General features: G+C 42.3%; 1 protein-coding gene across 1 annotated transcript in view; it reads left to right on the top strand.

Moving 5' to 3' along the window:
• DOP1B (DOP1 leucine zipper like protein B) overlaps positions 1 to 16,520 on the top strand; it is a 208,787-nt gene that overhangs the window by 178,619 nt on the left and 13,648 nt on the right. The window contains 5 exon segments of the mRNA XM_042780999.1: positions 6,541 to 6,623; positions 6,854 to 6,963; positions 7,261 to 7,407; positions 8,673 to 8,734; positions 9,320 to 9,448. Coding sequence (XP_042636933.1) covers positions 6,541 to 6,623; positions 6,854 to 6,963; positions 7,261 to 7,407; positions 8,673 to 8,734; positions 9,320 to 9,448 — 531 coding nt within the window.

Raw genomic sequence — 16,520 nt, 5'->3', positions numbered from 1 at the left:
AGCTATCATGCTATGAAAAGACATGGAGGAACCTTCAACACATACTGCTAGGTGAAGGAAGCCATTCTGAAAAGGCTATATATGATTCCAACTATATGACATTCTGGAAAAGGCAAAACTATAGTGACAGTGAAAAGACTGGTGGTTGCCATGGGCTCAAGTTAAGAGGAGGAGTGAATAGGTGAAAAACCAGATAAAACTCACTGCCATCAAGTATATTCCAACTCATAGCTACCCTATAGAACAGAGTAGAACTGCTCCATAGGGTTTCAAAGGCTGCAAATCTTTACAGAAGCAGACTGCCTCATCTTTCATCTGTGGAGGGGCTGGTAGGTTTGAAATGGTGACTTTTGGCTAGCAGCTGTAAAGCACAGGGTGTTTTTAGGGCATTGAAACTATTCTGATGAAACTGTAATGGTGGACACGTGACATTACACATTTGTCAAACCACAGGTGTACACAAAGAGTGAACCTTTATAGAAACTATAGACTTTTGTTAATAGGAGTGTATCAATACTGGTTCATCGATTGTAACAAAGGAACCACGTGTTGAATGTAAGATGTTAATAACAGTACAAACTGCAGAGGAGAAAGGGGATATATGGGAACCCTCTGTACTTTTGTGCATTTTTCCTATGAACCTAAAAATCCTCTAAAAAATCAGTATCCAAGAGTATTTTAGGTGGTACTTAGCACTGTGAGGAAAATAAGTGTAATGTCATAAAAAGTGGGAGTTGGGGAGCCACTTCAGATATTACAGAACATGTCCCCAAGGAAGCAACACTTGTGCTGAGAAATAAAAGATGAGAAGCAGAGATCTGGGAAGAATGCTGAGTAGAGGCAATTGGCAAGTCCTTGAAGCAAGAATGCATGGAGACCAGTATGAATGGAGCTTAATGAGAGTGGTAGGAGATGCTCAGAAAGAGAAATGGGGACTGAAGATTGCTGGGCTTTGTAGAGCATAGTAAGGAACTTCGGTTTTATTCCACTTGCTATGAGAAGGATTAAAGTATAGAGAGCAGTGACATGATCTTATTCAGTTGTTCAAAAATATCACTTTGGAGGGGGCAGTGCAGCGCAGCACAGCGCAGCACCTAGGACAGGCAGCGGGCTCCACCAAGCCTAGCTTCATCTGTTCTACCCGCAGAGGATTGGAACCCTGCAGCTACCAATCCATTGGCTTAATATTTCAGTATTGTTGAGCCTGCCACCAAGCCCAGGACTGTCCCATGCATAGGTGGAGAGCCCTCACGTGCGCCAGAGATTCCTGGTCTGCAACGGTTTGGAACGGCTGAGGAAGCAGCAGCGCTCTGATCTCAATGGACCTGTTGACAATAACAACATTCCAGCACAAACAAAGAAGGTGGCATCATTTCCAAGTTTTGTGGCTGTTCCAGGACCCTGTGAGCCTGAGGACCTCATCGATGGGATCATCTTTGCTGCCAACTACCTGGGATCCACCCAGCTGCTATCAGAGCGGAACCCATCCAAGAACGTAAGGATGACGCAGGCACAGGAGGCTGTCAGCCGTGTTAAGAATTCTGAGGGGGATGCCTAGACACTGACCGAAGTGGACCTCTTCATCTCCACTCAGAGGATCAAGGTTCTAAATGCAGACACATGGGAAACAATGATGGACCATGGCTTGTGCACCATTTCCTACATTGCTGACATCAGAAACATTGTGATGTTATGGCCAGGCATCTCATGCCCTGGTCAGCATCACAGGATTGCATTGAGACCACACCTGGGGCCCAGGAGGGAAAGAAGCAGTACAAGATGATCTGCCACGTGTTTGAGTCAGAGGACGCCCAGCTCATTGTCCAGTCCATTGGGCAGGCCTTCAGCATGGCCTACCAGGAGTTCCTGCTGGCCAATGGCATCAACTCCGAAGACCTAAGCCAGAAAGACATAATATATATGTAATATATACATACAGTGACATAATCAACACCCAGGATATGTACAACGACAACCTCATCCACTTCTCAAACTCAGAGAACTGCAAGGAGCTACTGCTCGAGAAGCATAAGGGTGAGATCCTGGGCATGGTGGTTGTGGAGTTAGGTTGGCTCCATCTTGCCCATAGTGATTCTGGCAAACATGATGAATGGTGGCCCAGCTGCTCACTCAGGGAAACTGAGCATCGGGGACCAGATCATGTCCATCAACGGCACCAGCCTGGTGGGGCTGCCCCTTGCCACCTGCCAGGGCATCATCAAGGGCCTGAAGAATCAGACACAGGTGAAGCTCAACATTGTCAGCTGCTGTCCAGTCACCACAGTCCTCATCAAGAGGCCAGACCTCAAGTACCAGCTGGGCTTCAGTGTGCAGAATGGAATTATTTGCAGCCTTATGAGGGGGCATCGCAGAGCGAGGTGGTGTCTGCGTTGGCCACCGCATCATTGAGATCAGTGGGCAGAGTGTTGTGGCCACAGCCCATGAGAAGATAGTCCAAGCCCTGTCCAACTCTGTCAGAGAGATCCACATGAAGATGATGTCTGCCACCATGTTCCGGCTCCTCACAGGCCAGGAGACCCCACCTACATCTAGGCTGCACCTCACTGAAGGAACTTCATGGACGAGCCCAGAGGCACTGGGCACTTGTCCACAGCTGGAGGCCAGGATGTCTGGTGACCCTGAACCACAGCCTCCAAGGACTCAGGCTTCTCTGGTGGGCATGTCCCCACCCACCATTTTTTTTTTTTTTAATTCCAGAAAAGGTATATATCTCTATCAAAGGGAGTCACAGAAACAAAACCTTTGTAAAACATTCAACTATTTTGCTACATTCTGAACCATTCCTCACAGTGACTGATGAGGAGGGTATTGTGTGTACTATGTGTGGTGTAGAGTGTGTGTCTTTCCTTCTTGAAGCTGTAGTGGACGTGGGTATCTGACAGACAAGGGGCTGTTGGGGAGGCCACGACTGACTCCTGCTCCTCAGTGGTCCTCCAGAGGTCTCTGATGGTCCCAGATAGGCAGACCCTGCTGTTGTTTCCCAAGAGCACAGGTAAGTGCAGCCCCCAGGTGACGTGTAATTAAGGTTTGGGAACATGTGGCTGGTTGTCATTGTTTACCAAGAAAGGAGGCATAACTGAGTTAAATAAAGAATGTTGGCCACAAAAAAATAAATAAATACAACTTTGGCTGACATGACCAAATTAGACTGGAAGTCTAGTTAAAAGGATATTGCAGTGGTTCAGGCAAGGGATAATAGAGGTAGACTGATTTAAATGCAGAGTCAATAGGACTTGCTGTTGAATTGGATGTACAGTTAATGAAAAAAGAGCAATCAAGGATGACTTAAGGTTTTTCACTTACATAATTTATTGAGATGAAAAAGACTGATGGAAGAAGATTTTGGAGGAGGGAATTGAGTTCAGTTTTCCACATATTAAATGTGAGATATCTGGAAAGGAGAAGGAGCTACCAAAGAGATTAAGCAGCCACAGACCAGGGAAAAAACTAGCAGAGCCTAGAGTCATGGAAACTACCAGAAGAAAGAACTTGGAGAAGGAGGGCAGTAGTAAAATAAGAACAGAGACCCAGTGGATCAAGCAATATTGAAATCGTTGAGGGAGAGTGGTATGGATGCTGAGGCAGGAGAGCTTGATTGCAGGAGGTGAAGAAGTGAAGAGGGTGGAGACAGTGAAAGTAGAAAATTCTTTGAAGCTTAGTTGTAAAGAGGACAGTAGCCAAATGAGACTGAGGATCAAAGAATGTTTGTATTGGTTTGATTTGTTTTAAAATTGGGGTTTATCAAAGCCTCTGTGTGCCTATGGGAACAGTGTAGCAGAGAGGAAGAAATTAATATGAGAGAGAACCCACCCACATGCTGCCATCAAGTCAATTCTGACTCACAGTGACCCCCATTCGGTTTCCAAGGCTGTAAATCTTTACAGAAATAGATTGCCTCATTTTCCTCCTGTGGAACAGCTGGTAGGTTTAAACCACTGACCTGGTTAGCAGCCAAAATGCCTTACCCACTATGCCACCAGAGCTCCTTACAAGAGAAAAAGAAAAGGCAATTACAAAGTAAAGGCTATACAGCCAGGATTGATATCATAAATGGAGTAGTTATTATTTGATAGGAGACAGGGACATGACTATTAGAAGAAGTAGAAAAATGGATATAAATACTCTGGGTTGATAACTCATAGTGGCAAAATGAAGGAGTTCCCATGAATAACATTTTCTTATATATGAGATGAGGTTATCAGCTGAGGAGGAGAGTAAGGGATATTGAGGGATATGTGAAGATATAAAAGAATTGTGTCATAGGGCAGGAAAACCAACATACTATCCAGCAACACATAATAGGAGTATTTGTCAGGTCCCTTTTGATGTTCCGGGTCATGAAAGAAAGTGAGATCAATTGCCTACTGTGGTATGGTTTTCTCCAGAAACATTCAGCTGTACAAGGACTGCATAGACAGACCATGGCATTTAGCATTTTCCTAGGTGAGCACATTAAGAGGAGAGAAAAGCAAAAGAGTTAAGCATGTTTGCAAGGTAGACAGTCAACCATGGAGGGCAGGTGGGGATGGAAAGAAATGAAAACCTATAGCCAGTGATGAGCAGTCAAGGTGGTAGACTCAGGGGATTGGTGGTATTCAGGAAATTGCTGGAGCAGGGCTCTGGGGGCGAGCAGGAAAGAGATGTGGTGGTTAGTGTAGATTGCTTGAAATGGAGATTTTGGATCTGGTGCTCCAGGAAGTTGATGAGGTCAAGGGTAGGTGTAATTAGGGTGGCAGCATCTGACCTTCTCTAACTTCACTGGGGAAAAATGGATCAAGATCAACAACACTGTTGATCCTATGAGGTAGAGGTCAGACATGCTTCTACCCTCCAGCCGTCTTACCAGTTCTGACACCAGCTGTCCCTCCCATGGCACTCTCTACTTTTCTTCTGGGTTTGATCATCCATTGCAATTGCCCCAGAACTCACAGACAGTGCTCACAATTATGGGGTTTATTAGGGAAGTAACATTAAAATTCAGGATCAGGAACACTCAGGATGCAGTCTGTCAATCAGGACAGCCTCCCCTCAGCCATGCCTGAAGGCAGGTCTTTCTCTGGCCCTCAGCCCCTCTGCTTGGTCTCTGCCCTGCTTGGGCAATTGTTCCAAAGCTTTTAGCTCTGCCAGTAGATGCCCAGAGATACCTCACTCCACCAGTAAGCCTTGGCCCAAAGGCACTCATCTTTCTCAGTCAGTGGGTCAGTGAGCCTAGCTACACTGATAAGTGCCTTCCTGCCTGAAAGGCACTCAGCATTCTCAATCTGTGAGCCGGGAAACCCATCACTCTGTCTTGTGCCAGTCTCTTGGTTCTGCTGCCTCTACTTCTTCTATTTCTCTGCTGCTACTTCTTGTTACTTCTTCTCATCTCTGGTGTCAAATTCTTTGTCTCCTGGATCAAGAAAGTTCAGCTCTGGGATCTCAGTTCCAAAGGACGAACTGCACTCCTGGCTCTTCTTTCTTGATGGTAGTGAAATTCCCCACTCCCCTTCTTCCTCTGGGATGACTCATTAGGCAAAACTGACCAGTCCCCACATTAAGGTTCCATATACCTTATTTGCATGGTTTCACTCCCACAGGGGTGCCATGCCCCTTATTTATGTTATTAGTAAGCTATTTAATCCCTTTGGTAGGCAACAAGCACCTCAAATTTTCATAGTCCCGCCCAGACTCCATGGTGGGAGTCACAAAAACCATTGCTAGAAAAAAAAAAAAAAGAAGAAGGTGGGGACCAGGTTTGCTGGTCCAATAGAGCCTGGTGTAACCACTGAGACTATGGCCCCGAGCTGCCCTTCAGGTCTGGAATTGAACCCACAACTGTAGTTTCCAGACAAAGTACAGGCATGTGAGTTAAACATTTACCTCAAGTAGACACACGCCCTGGAGAGAACAATCATGGGAGAAGGAAGGGCTGCTTATGCACAGGGAGACAGCTCAGGGGGCAGAAGAGTATGGAGGGATGGACACTGGTAAGTGGTAACTATGGGGAGGAAGTGAGAGGGGAGCTGCTGCATTGTAAATTTTGGTCAATGACATGAGACAAAGTATATGTGAACTGCTGTATGAAAAGTGAATTTACTCTGTAAATCTTCACCCAAATCCTAATAAAAAAAAAAAAAAACCATTGCTAGAAGGGCCATATTAAGTAATTCACTGCCTACGATAGGACAGTGACAGTGGTCAGTTGAGCTGGAGCAGAATAAAAGTTTGTTGAAAGAGAAAACGCTAAGGGGCTTCAAGTCTCAATGTTAGATGAATAATCATTCCAAATGGATGGTGCAGTTCCAAGAATGATGACAAGAATAGAAATGAAAGGAAGATGGAATCAATGCAAATGCATTTGATCAAAATGTCCAGATTCTTAGTTCCTGAAGTTGCACATCTTAGAGAGTAATACCATGCTATATTTATATACAGCCAGTATAAAAGGCGGGAGTTCACGACTCTAGTTTACGTGATGCTTTTGGGGCAGTAGATGGCGACTCATCCATCACAACTAAAATACAAATGCCTCTGTTTCAGCGGAAGCTGCCATAGCTTCTTCAATGGTGTCTGCGTCTGCCCCTTCTGTGTACAGCGTGCAAGCCCTCTCTCTCCTGGCAGAGGTAAATACAGACCTGGTTTGTTATCCTTCATGTAAATGATTCCCATTGGCAATACTGGCAAAGGCATTCTGTGCTCAGGGCCAGGGCTTGTAGGCTGCCTCCCCCATGCAAGCTTCTAAGTCAGTCTTGCCTAAAGCCAAACTGTGAGATTTCTTTGTGTTGTGCTTAAGGACCAATTTCTTATTGTCACTTCAGAAGATTTCTGGCTTTCTACTGTTTCATTCTTTTAGGTTCTGGCCTCTCTCCTGGACATGGTTTATCGAAGTGATGAGAAGGAGAAGGCTGTGCCGTTAATCTCACGTTTGCTTTATTATGTTTTTCCTTACTTGCGCAACCACAGGTAATGCTGTCTTCTCCATTTTACCCTTCCCATAAGGCATTGACTGCTAACCAGAAGGCTGGCAGTTCAAACCCACCAGCCACTCCTCAGAAGGAGGACTACATCTGTAGTGTTACTGCCTTGGAAACCCAAGGAGGGGTCGCTATGAGTCGGATCTGACTCGACGGCAGTGTGTTTGGGTTTTTTTGGTTTATATATAAAGAAATACGAATATTTAAATATGTAGAGGATTGAATCAAGTGACTATCCTTCGACTGTCTTTGATCATGACCCTTTTCTCTTCACTGACTTGTTTAGTGCCTACAATGCTCCCAGCTTCCGCGCTGGAGCTCAGCTACTGAGTGCTCTGAGTGGTTATTCCTATACAAAACGAGCCTGGAAGAAAGAAGTTCTGGAATTATTTTTGGACCCAGCTTTCTTTCAGATGGATACCTCTTGTGTTCAGTAAGAAATGCTGTCCTGATAAAAATGTTCTCTGAACCTTCCAGTGGACACAATATTTTGCTTTACATGATTTATTCTCATCCCCAACACAGGAACAAAGAATTATTTAGTGTCAACCCAGATAATAGTCCATGACTGCTGTGACTCAATGTTAACATGTTCACGTGTTCATGAGAAAGGAATTCAGTCTTTTAATATAAAAAAGGTGCCTCATTTGTCAAAAGAAGAATTTCATATAATTGAGAGAGCATATGGAGTCCCTGAGTGGTACAAACAGTTAACAAGCTCAATTCTAATTGAAGGGTTGGAAGTTCAAGTCCACCCGGAGGCACCTTAAAAAAGGCCTAGCAATCTACTTCTAAAAAATCAGCCATGAAAGCCCCATGGAGCACAGCTCTACTCTGAAATGCATGGGTTGCCATGGGTCAGAATTGATTCTACAGCAACTGGTTTGGTATTTTTCTTATCAGTGGAGTACTTGGTCTAGTACTACTTTATCTTGTAACCACAAAATAGTTGACCAGCATTAAAATGACAGAACCTACTAGTGATGGTAGCAGTATCTCTGTCCCCACCTGCCCAACTTCCATACCACAAGGTCTTCCTGAGAGCTTGCCACAGGCCCAGCCTAGCACTGGCAGTGAAGATCTGTTTAAATATAGGTGTAAGATATACATTCTGCCTCTTCTCATGGGAGGTCAACAGAACCACTCCGTAACTCTCCCCTTGCTTGGCAGCAAGTTTTCATCAATGGCAGAGAAGGCATAAGGATGGAGGGTGGCAAGGTCAGCCTTTTTGTATGGCCTGGAGTTGGCCCTACCACTGCCAGAAGGCTGCTTGGGGCCCTGTGGCTTTCACCCTTGTCATCTTGTTTCTGTGATGGGGGAGCCCATTTGAAAATTAGCCCTGTGGAGAAGGAGTGATGAATATTGTTATGTGTCTTTACTACCCCCACTTATTTTTGTCAGTACAGACAGAATATCATCAAGCATAGATGTTTCTAAAAGCAACCCTTGAGTAAACCTTGCCAATTTTGTTTATCTTTTACAAAACCTGGGAAAAGGTCATTTTTCTTTCCCTATACTGTGTTAAGTGAAAGGCTTTTGCTTAGTGCCCATTGTACAAATGCTATTCGTTTGTTTCATAACTTCTTTCCAGGAAGCAGTCATTAATAGATTTTAGTGGGGAGTGTTATTTTCTTGACACTCTTAATTAGACTGCCATCCATTTTATATTTCATTAACTTTGCTTTCTTTAATATCTAGTTGGAGGTCCATTATTGACCATCTTCTGGCTCATGAGAGAACTATGTTTAAAGATTTAATGAGTAAGTTCTATGTTACTTGCACATAAGTCATAAGACTAATGCCAAGATGAACCAGGCAGTGTTTTGTTCTGTTTTACATGGGATCACTATGAACCGGAGCTGACTCAACAGCAGCTGACAACAACCGTGACAGTATAACCAGGCATTGCCATGCATTTCAGAACCCTACTTAAACCTTTTATAGTGCCATCTATGCCTCAAACAGTAGTGTGTTGTGTGTATATCAAGACTAAATGAATGAGCCTGTCTAGTCTGTTGACAAGAATGACCACCTTCTCTACAGTTTATAATGGAGAGAGATGACAGAAAACAGCCACATCAGCTCCTGACTTCTGTGTTGAAAATAATGATAACTTAACTGTAATTTATTAGGAATAATTTTTAATACCTCATGCCCTCTTCTACTACTGTTATTATAAGTGTCATAAAAGAAAAAGAAATATTTTTTTAAATAAATATGAGAATAATAATCACGTGACCCCCATTTCAACAAGGTCATAGTTTTTTACCAGAGAAGATAGGGATTACAACAATATGAATTTCCTATGACCTATGTCTCATATTTATTTTTTATTTTCATTCCAGACATGCAGAGCAGTTCTTTAAAGCTGTTCTCAAGTTTTGAGCAAAAAGCTATGCTGTTAAAGCGCCAGGCTTTTGCTATCTTCAGTGGGGAATTTGATCAGTATCACCCTTACCTTCCACTGATACAAGGTAAGATGGACAGCTCTTCCCCTACACACGGTCATACACACACACACACACGGCTGAGATGAGCTAACTAGTAGGGGGATCCACAGCATAATTTGGTAGAATAGTTGAGTGTTAATTAAGTTCAGTACTTAATTGAGGCCAGAAACTGTCAGCATCATAGAAGAACTTGGGAAATACATAAATAAATTTAAGATATTTTTTTTAAATTATCAAAATGTTAATTATTATTAGCTAGAGTATTAGATTCTTAGGAATTCTGTAGCAAAGTCCCCCATACAAGGTAGCTTAAAACAATAGAAATAGACTCTCTTGAAAAAAAAAGAAAGAAAAAGAAATTGATTCTCTCACAGTTCTGGAAGCAGAAGTCCAAAATCAAGGTGCGTTGTCAGGGCCATGCTCTCTCTGAAGGCTCTAGGGAAGAATCTCTTCCAGGCCTTTCTCTTAGCTTTGGTCGTGGCTGACAGGCAATCGTTGGTATTACTGGCTTATAGATGTATCATTTCAATCTCTGCTTCTGTCATCACATGGCCTTCTCCATGTGTGTATGTCTCTCTGTCCTGTTGAATTAGAGACCACCCTACTCCAGTGTGACCTCACCTTAACTTGATTACATCTGCACAGACTGTGTTTCCAAACAAAGTTATGTTGATAGGCATGAGGGGTTACAACTTCAAAATATCTTTTTTGGGGACACAACTCAGTTCAGAGTAGGTAGTATTTAAAAATCTGACAGTACAGTCCATGGATGGTACTTTCTCAGCACTGTCTCTTGCCAGATTGCTCCCACAGTCAAAATACTTTCTTTACAGTATTACCTAGATCAGCACTTTCAGTTGGGGCCAGTGAAGGAGCAAGATTTTGAGAAGTGTCTAATTTTTCTTTTAACAATTTTCTTATTTTCTTCATATTCACCATGTCCTCTGTCTGCATCAAAAATGAATTTTTATGGGTAATTGTACAATGTTTTTGAAGTTTATTTTCTTCCTCATAAAACGTTCAGGTGGCAAAATTGACATTCTCCTTTCAGTTCACCCTCCTCCAAGATATGAAAGAATTCTTAAGAAGGAATTTTTTATTTTCCCTTTACTATTCATAGCTCAAGTGGAACTAAATAAAATTAATAAAATATTTGAAGGATATTTTGCTTAATATTACAGAGGCTAGTATAACAAACAATTCTGCAGATATTAGAATTACAATGTAAAACTTGGTTTTTGTCAGGTTTAATTACTAAGTCGTAATTTATAGACAGTAAAATTTACCCTTTTAGGGTAGGAGGGAGGGCAAAGCGGAGGGAGGCTTTTGTTTGGGGGGCACTGAGGTTATGCTGATAGGTAGTGGAATAAAAACAAAACAAAAAATAACCCTTTTAGTATACAGTTCTGTAAATTTTGGTAAATGTATACAGTAATGTAACCACACCCACAATTAAATCTGTCACCCCCAAAAGTTCTCTTATGTCTCTTTGTAGCCTACATCTTTTCTTATACCCAGTCCCTAGCAATCTGTTACCTGCTTTCTCTTCTTGGAGTTTTGCCTTTTTCAGAATGTCATATAAATGGACTCGTACAGCATATAGCCTTTTGAGTCTGCTTTCTTTGATTTGTTCTTGTTAGGTGCCATTGAGTCAGTACTGACTCATAGTGACCCTTTGTACAACAGAACAAAACACTGCCTGGTCCTATGCCATTCTCACAATTTTTACAATGCTTGATTGAGCCCATAGTTGTAACCACAGTTATAGCACTCCAACTCTTTGAGGGCCCTTCCTCTTTTTCACTGACCCTCTGCTTTACCAAACATGATATCCTTCACCAGGGACTAGTTCCTTCTGACAGCATGACCAAAGTAGGTGAGACAAAGTCTAGCCATTCTCAGTGATAAGGATCATTCCTGCTGCACTTCTTCCAGGACAGATTTGTTCATTCTGGCAGTCTATGGTATGTTTGATATTCTTTGCCAATACAGCCATTCAAAGGCCTCTTCTTCTATCTTTCTAATTCATTGTCTAGCTTCCACATGCATAGGAAGCAATTGAAAATACCATGGGTTAGGTGCACCTTAGTCTTCAAAGTGATATCTTTGCTTCTTTACACTTTTGCAGCAGATTTGCCCAATGCCATATGACATCTGATTTTTGACTGCTTCTTCCATGATTATAGATTGTAGATCCAAGTAAAATTAAACCTCTGACAACTTTAATTCTTTCTCCATTTATCATGATGTTGCTTATTTGTTCAGTTATAAAGATTTTTGTTTTCTTTATGATGAGGTGTAAATCATACTTAAGGCTGTGGTCTTTGATCTTTCTCAGTAAATGCTTCAAGTCATCTTTATTTTCAGCAAGCAAGGTTATGTCATCTGTCTATTGCAGGTTAATGAGTCTTCCTCCAATGCTGATGCCCCATTCTTCATATAGTCTGGCTTTTCTTTCATACAGCATAATGTATTTGACAGTCCCCCTTTCTGTTGCATTTATCAGTTGCTTATGCCTTTTCATTGCTGAGTAGTATTCTGTCCCATACTTGGTTTACCCATTCATCAATCGAAGGATGTTATGTTTGTTTCCAGGCACAATTATAATATAAATTTCTTTCTTCTTGTTGTTAGGTACCATCGAGTCAATTCCAACTCATAGCAGCCCTGTGTACAACAGAACAAAACAATACCTGTTTCTGTGCCATCCTCACAGTTGTTGCTATGTTTGAGCCCATTGTTGGAACCACTGTGTCAACCATCTTGCTGAGGGTCTTCCTCTCTTTCACTGACCCACGACTTCACCAAACATGATGTCCTTCTTCAGGGACTGGTCCTTCCTGTTAACATGTCCAAAATACATGAAACCAGGTCTTGCCATCCTCATTTCTAAGGAGCATTCTGGCTATACTTCTTCCAAGACAGATTTGTTTGTTCTTCTGGCAGTCTGTGATATACTCAGTATTCTTTGCCAACACAATAATTCAAAGGCATCACTTCTTCTGTCTTCCTTATTCATTATCTAGCTTTTGCTTACTCAGCCCTTTAAAAAAAAAAAAAAGTTTATAAACATCTGTCAGCTCACAAAGCATGTGTTCTTCCTAAAGTCATCTTGTTAATGTGGTCTTAATATTTGTAGTAATTATCAACCCACTTCCCTACTTGGTTAACTGTGTAGCAGCTCTGGTGGTATAGTGCCTAAGGCATTTGACTGCTAACCAGAAGGCTGGCAATTCAAACCCACCAGCTACTCTTCAAAGGAAGATTGGGCAATCTACTTCCTTAGTGATGCTGCCTCAGAAACCCAAGGAGGGGTCACTATGAGTTGGATTGAAAGGTCTTATTTGTCTCAGTTCAGGCCATTAATAATTTTCACAATTATGCATTATGGCAATGTTTTGTTACATCTAGCAATAAAATGCCTGTACCTGCTGGCTCAAACTTCAGCCAGACAATAGATAGGTCTGTAATATGAACAGTAACACCAGGGAGATATGCATTCCTTATAACAATCAACCATTTGAGATCAAAGGGGAAGCATTTGCCCAGGGACAAAGTTCAAAAGGCAGAAAGGGAAAGGGAAGAGGATGAATAGAAACTAGAAACACAGACAAAAAGCAGGATGAGTGCTGTTACACTGTGGAAATTGCATTCAATGTCACAAAACAAAATGTGCATGAATTGTTGAATGGAAAACCAATTTTCTCTGTAAACTTTCACCCAACTCACAATAAAAAGTTACAAGACTTTTATACTTCAACTGACATCATTTCAATATGTAAAGCACATAATAAGGAGAAGTCATTATAACTCCAATTCTTAGCTATATAAAAGTGAATATTCAGATATTGACAAATCCAAGTGTCATTCTGCAGTTGGATCAAGTACAGGTCCTTGCCTGATGCACAGTCAGGCCAAAACAGTTTACACACCAAGTGATTAAGAGGAGAGAAAATTATTTATTGCAGAGTGGCAATGCAAGAAGACAGAGGTCCATATCCAAATCTGATTCCCCAAATCCAGATTGAGTTACCGTTTTGTTGGTTTCAGGAGATGGGGTGTACATATTCATAAAAACTTCAGGAATTTGGGCATGAATTAGCTGATGATTGGCTGAAATAGCCTTCGCCTCAGTTTAAAGGGACAGTCGTTTTTTAATGCAGTGTACTTGCACACTGGATGAGTCTAACACACACCTGCTTCCTATCATCAGCTGATTGGGGCTTAGGCAGAGGGGAGAATGTCAGTTCCCAGCAACTTTGTTCCTGTTTGTCTCACTGTGCCTGTCCGCAGGCCAAGGTTAATTTTCAGTTTGTCTCCCGAGACACATTAATGTGCTTATCACCTGTTTCTAGGGGAATAGCAGGAAAGAATGTGTAAATTGTTTTTTCATTCCATTCAGTTCTTAAGAAACTGAGTTGTTATGTTTGCTTATTTGTCTCCAACCGGGGTCCTATCTGTTTTAACCAGGGTGGGGGAATAGTTGACCTTTCATCCTATTCAGTTCTTAAGGAACTGAGTTATGTTTACTTATTTGTCTACAACCAGGGATGCAGGCTGCACTTTGGCTCCACTCGGTTTCACTTCCTTGCTTGAATTAGATAGGAAGCTGATTCAGTCCGATGGTCAGTAATGGTGATAGCAGCCTTCTAAAGGCTTTGTTGCATCCCTACAAAATGTGGAAGGAAATATTATACTTCCTTTAGTTCATAGGCAGCCTCTGTGATGGTGCTTTATGCATCTGCCCACTTCATCTTCTGATAATAACTTCAGTAGGTCTTAAAGTTAAACATTAAGTCTACTTTCTCAGTAGAGGGCAGAGGAGAATGATGAAAAGGAGTGTGTTGGGCAGTGTCCTTGTGGTCCTTTCAGTGCATTCTCTAAGAACAAATACCTACTCCTTCTCTTCTCTCTCAGGAGAAACCGCCCCCCCCCATCTTACATTACATCAAACCAAAACCAAACCCACGACCAATGAGTCACTTCTGACTCATAACAACCCAATAGGACAGAGTACAATTGCCCATAAGGTTTCCAAGGCTGTAAACCTTTACATCTTTCTCCTGCAGAGGTTCAGGCCGCCAACAGTTTGGTTAGCAGCCTAGTGTTTTAACCACTACACCACCAGAGCTCCTCTTTCCATCATGCATGCCTCTGAAATTTGAGGTGAAGCCTAGAGGACTCTTGTTGTTGTTGTTATCTGCCATGGAGTCAACCCCAACTCATGGTGACCCCATGCCCAACAGAAAGAGACACTGTCTGGTTCTGCACCATCCCCATGATGTATTGTAGTTCAGACCATTGTGATTCATAGGGGTTTTCACTGGCTGATTCTCAGAAGTAGATCACCAAGCCTTTTCTTTCTAGTCCATCTTAGTCAGGAAGTTCAACTACAGTTGGTGGTAGCTGCCTGGGAGGTACATTGGCCAGGAATCAAGCTCAGGTCTACCACATGGAAGATGCAAATTCTACACTGAACCTCCACTGCCCACCAGAAGGCTAAAAAATTGTTATTAGGTCTACAGAAGCTAGAACCAGGAAAAGAACAGACAATAGCTGTTCTCAAATACTGAAGTAGAGAGTTCAACCACGGCCAGATCAAAACATCCAAGAAATCTGAGAAATCATTCCTCTGAGAGGGAGAGAGGAGCAAGGGCAATCGTGCTGACTTCATTAAGAAGTTTTTTGGACTCTTAAGGAAAACAGGATTTTTCTAAGTAATACCATGCACTTAGAATGGCTCATGTACTGTTTTTCTACAATTACTACAGTAAAAAAATAAATAAATATTTTACTGTCACTTTTTTTATTGTCTGATAGTTACAAAGCACTTCCCTGTCTATTCTCATTGTCTCAGGATTGTCTGTTGGTAGGCCCAGCCTTTGGGAGATCCAACAGTGAGAAAATGCAGTGTCCTCTGGTAGAGTCTGGGGATACTTGACTGGCTTTGTGATGCCCAGGTCTCCCTCAAAAGAGTAGATGCATCCAGAAGTTTCTAAGTTGCTGTGGTAGTTAAGGTTGTATGTCAGCTTTGCTGGGCTATGTTTTTGAGTGGCTGGGCAGCTGGGTGCAGCTATTCCCTATGATGAGATTTTAATCACCTCCATGATGGAATCTGCTGTGAGCAGCTAAGTAACTGCCTTTGGTATGTGGCCTTCAAGTATATAAGAAGAAGCTTTGAGAAAGGTCTCTCAGCTTTTTGGCATGCTTGGATCCTGCACTTGGCTGACTCTTCATCCAGTGGTCTGCTATGTTGCTTGCTGATTTGGGGATTGTTCCTGGACTTGAAACAATGGCCTGCCCTGTGCCTGTTTATCTTGGTATTATGCCATTCCACTTCTTGACCTTAAGTTTATCAGCCTTGGCAGCCAGCAGCTGCATGAGTTACAAGAAGCATCCAGTTCCAGTGGGCCTGGAATAAGAGGCAGAGCTGAAGCCCAAGGTTAAGGGGCTTTCACCCAGCCCCTAGACCTGGCACTCTGAGTTGAGACTTCCAGCATCCTTAACTATAGGACAATAAATTCCTGTTTGTTAAAGCCACCCATTGGTGGTATTTCTGTTATAGCAATACTAGAGACTCAACGGCACATAACAACAACAACAGAGACATTTGTACCCCAGAGTAAATTGATTAGGCCTAATAAAAAGGAGTCTGTGGGTGGTGCAAACAGTTAAAGATGCTCAGCTGCTAACTGAAAGGTTGGTAGTTCATATCCACCCAGAGGCACCTCAGAAGAAAGACCTGGTGATCTACTTCTGAAAAATCAGCCATTGAAAACTACATGGAGCACAATTATTTTCTGACACACACACAGTCACCATGATTCAGAGTCAACTCCCCAGCACTATGGCTGAAATCAGAGGAGGCAGAAGAAGGGAATTTCCAATGTTTCTCTTCTGGGACAATCTTTGGTGTCCTTTGCCCCTGCTTTGTAGAACCTTCAAATAGATTGAGATTGATATAGGACTAGGGGCTAGGCAGCTCATACACATCAGCTCAAAAATACATACTTTATACATTGACCACAAAATAAGCTGTAATAAGCCCAAACTTATAACACCACTTGTCTATCATTTTGTCATACTGTGGTGGCTT

Source organism: Orycteropus afer, unplaced genomic scaffold (genome assembly GCF_000298275.1).
Source record: "Orycteropus afer afer isolate SDZICR_OR568_19922 unplaced genomic scaffold, OryAfe1.0 scaffold00078, whole genome shotgun sequence".
Lineage (NCBI taxonomy): Eukaryota > Metazoa > Chordata > Mammalia > Tubulidentata > Orycteropodidae > Orycteropus > Orycteropus afer.
The sequence above is the reverse complement of the archived record's forward strand: the minus strand, read 5'-3'. Positions and strand labels throughout refer to the sequence as shown.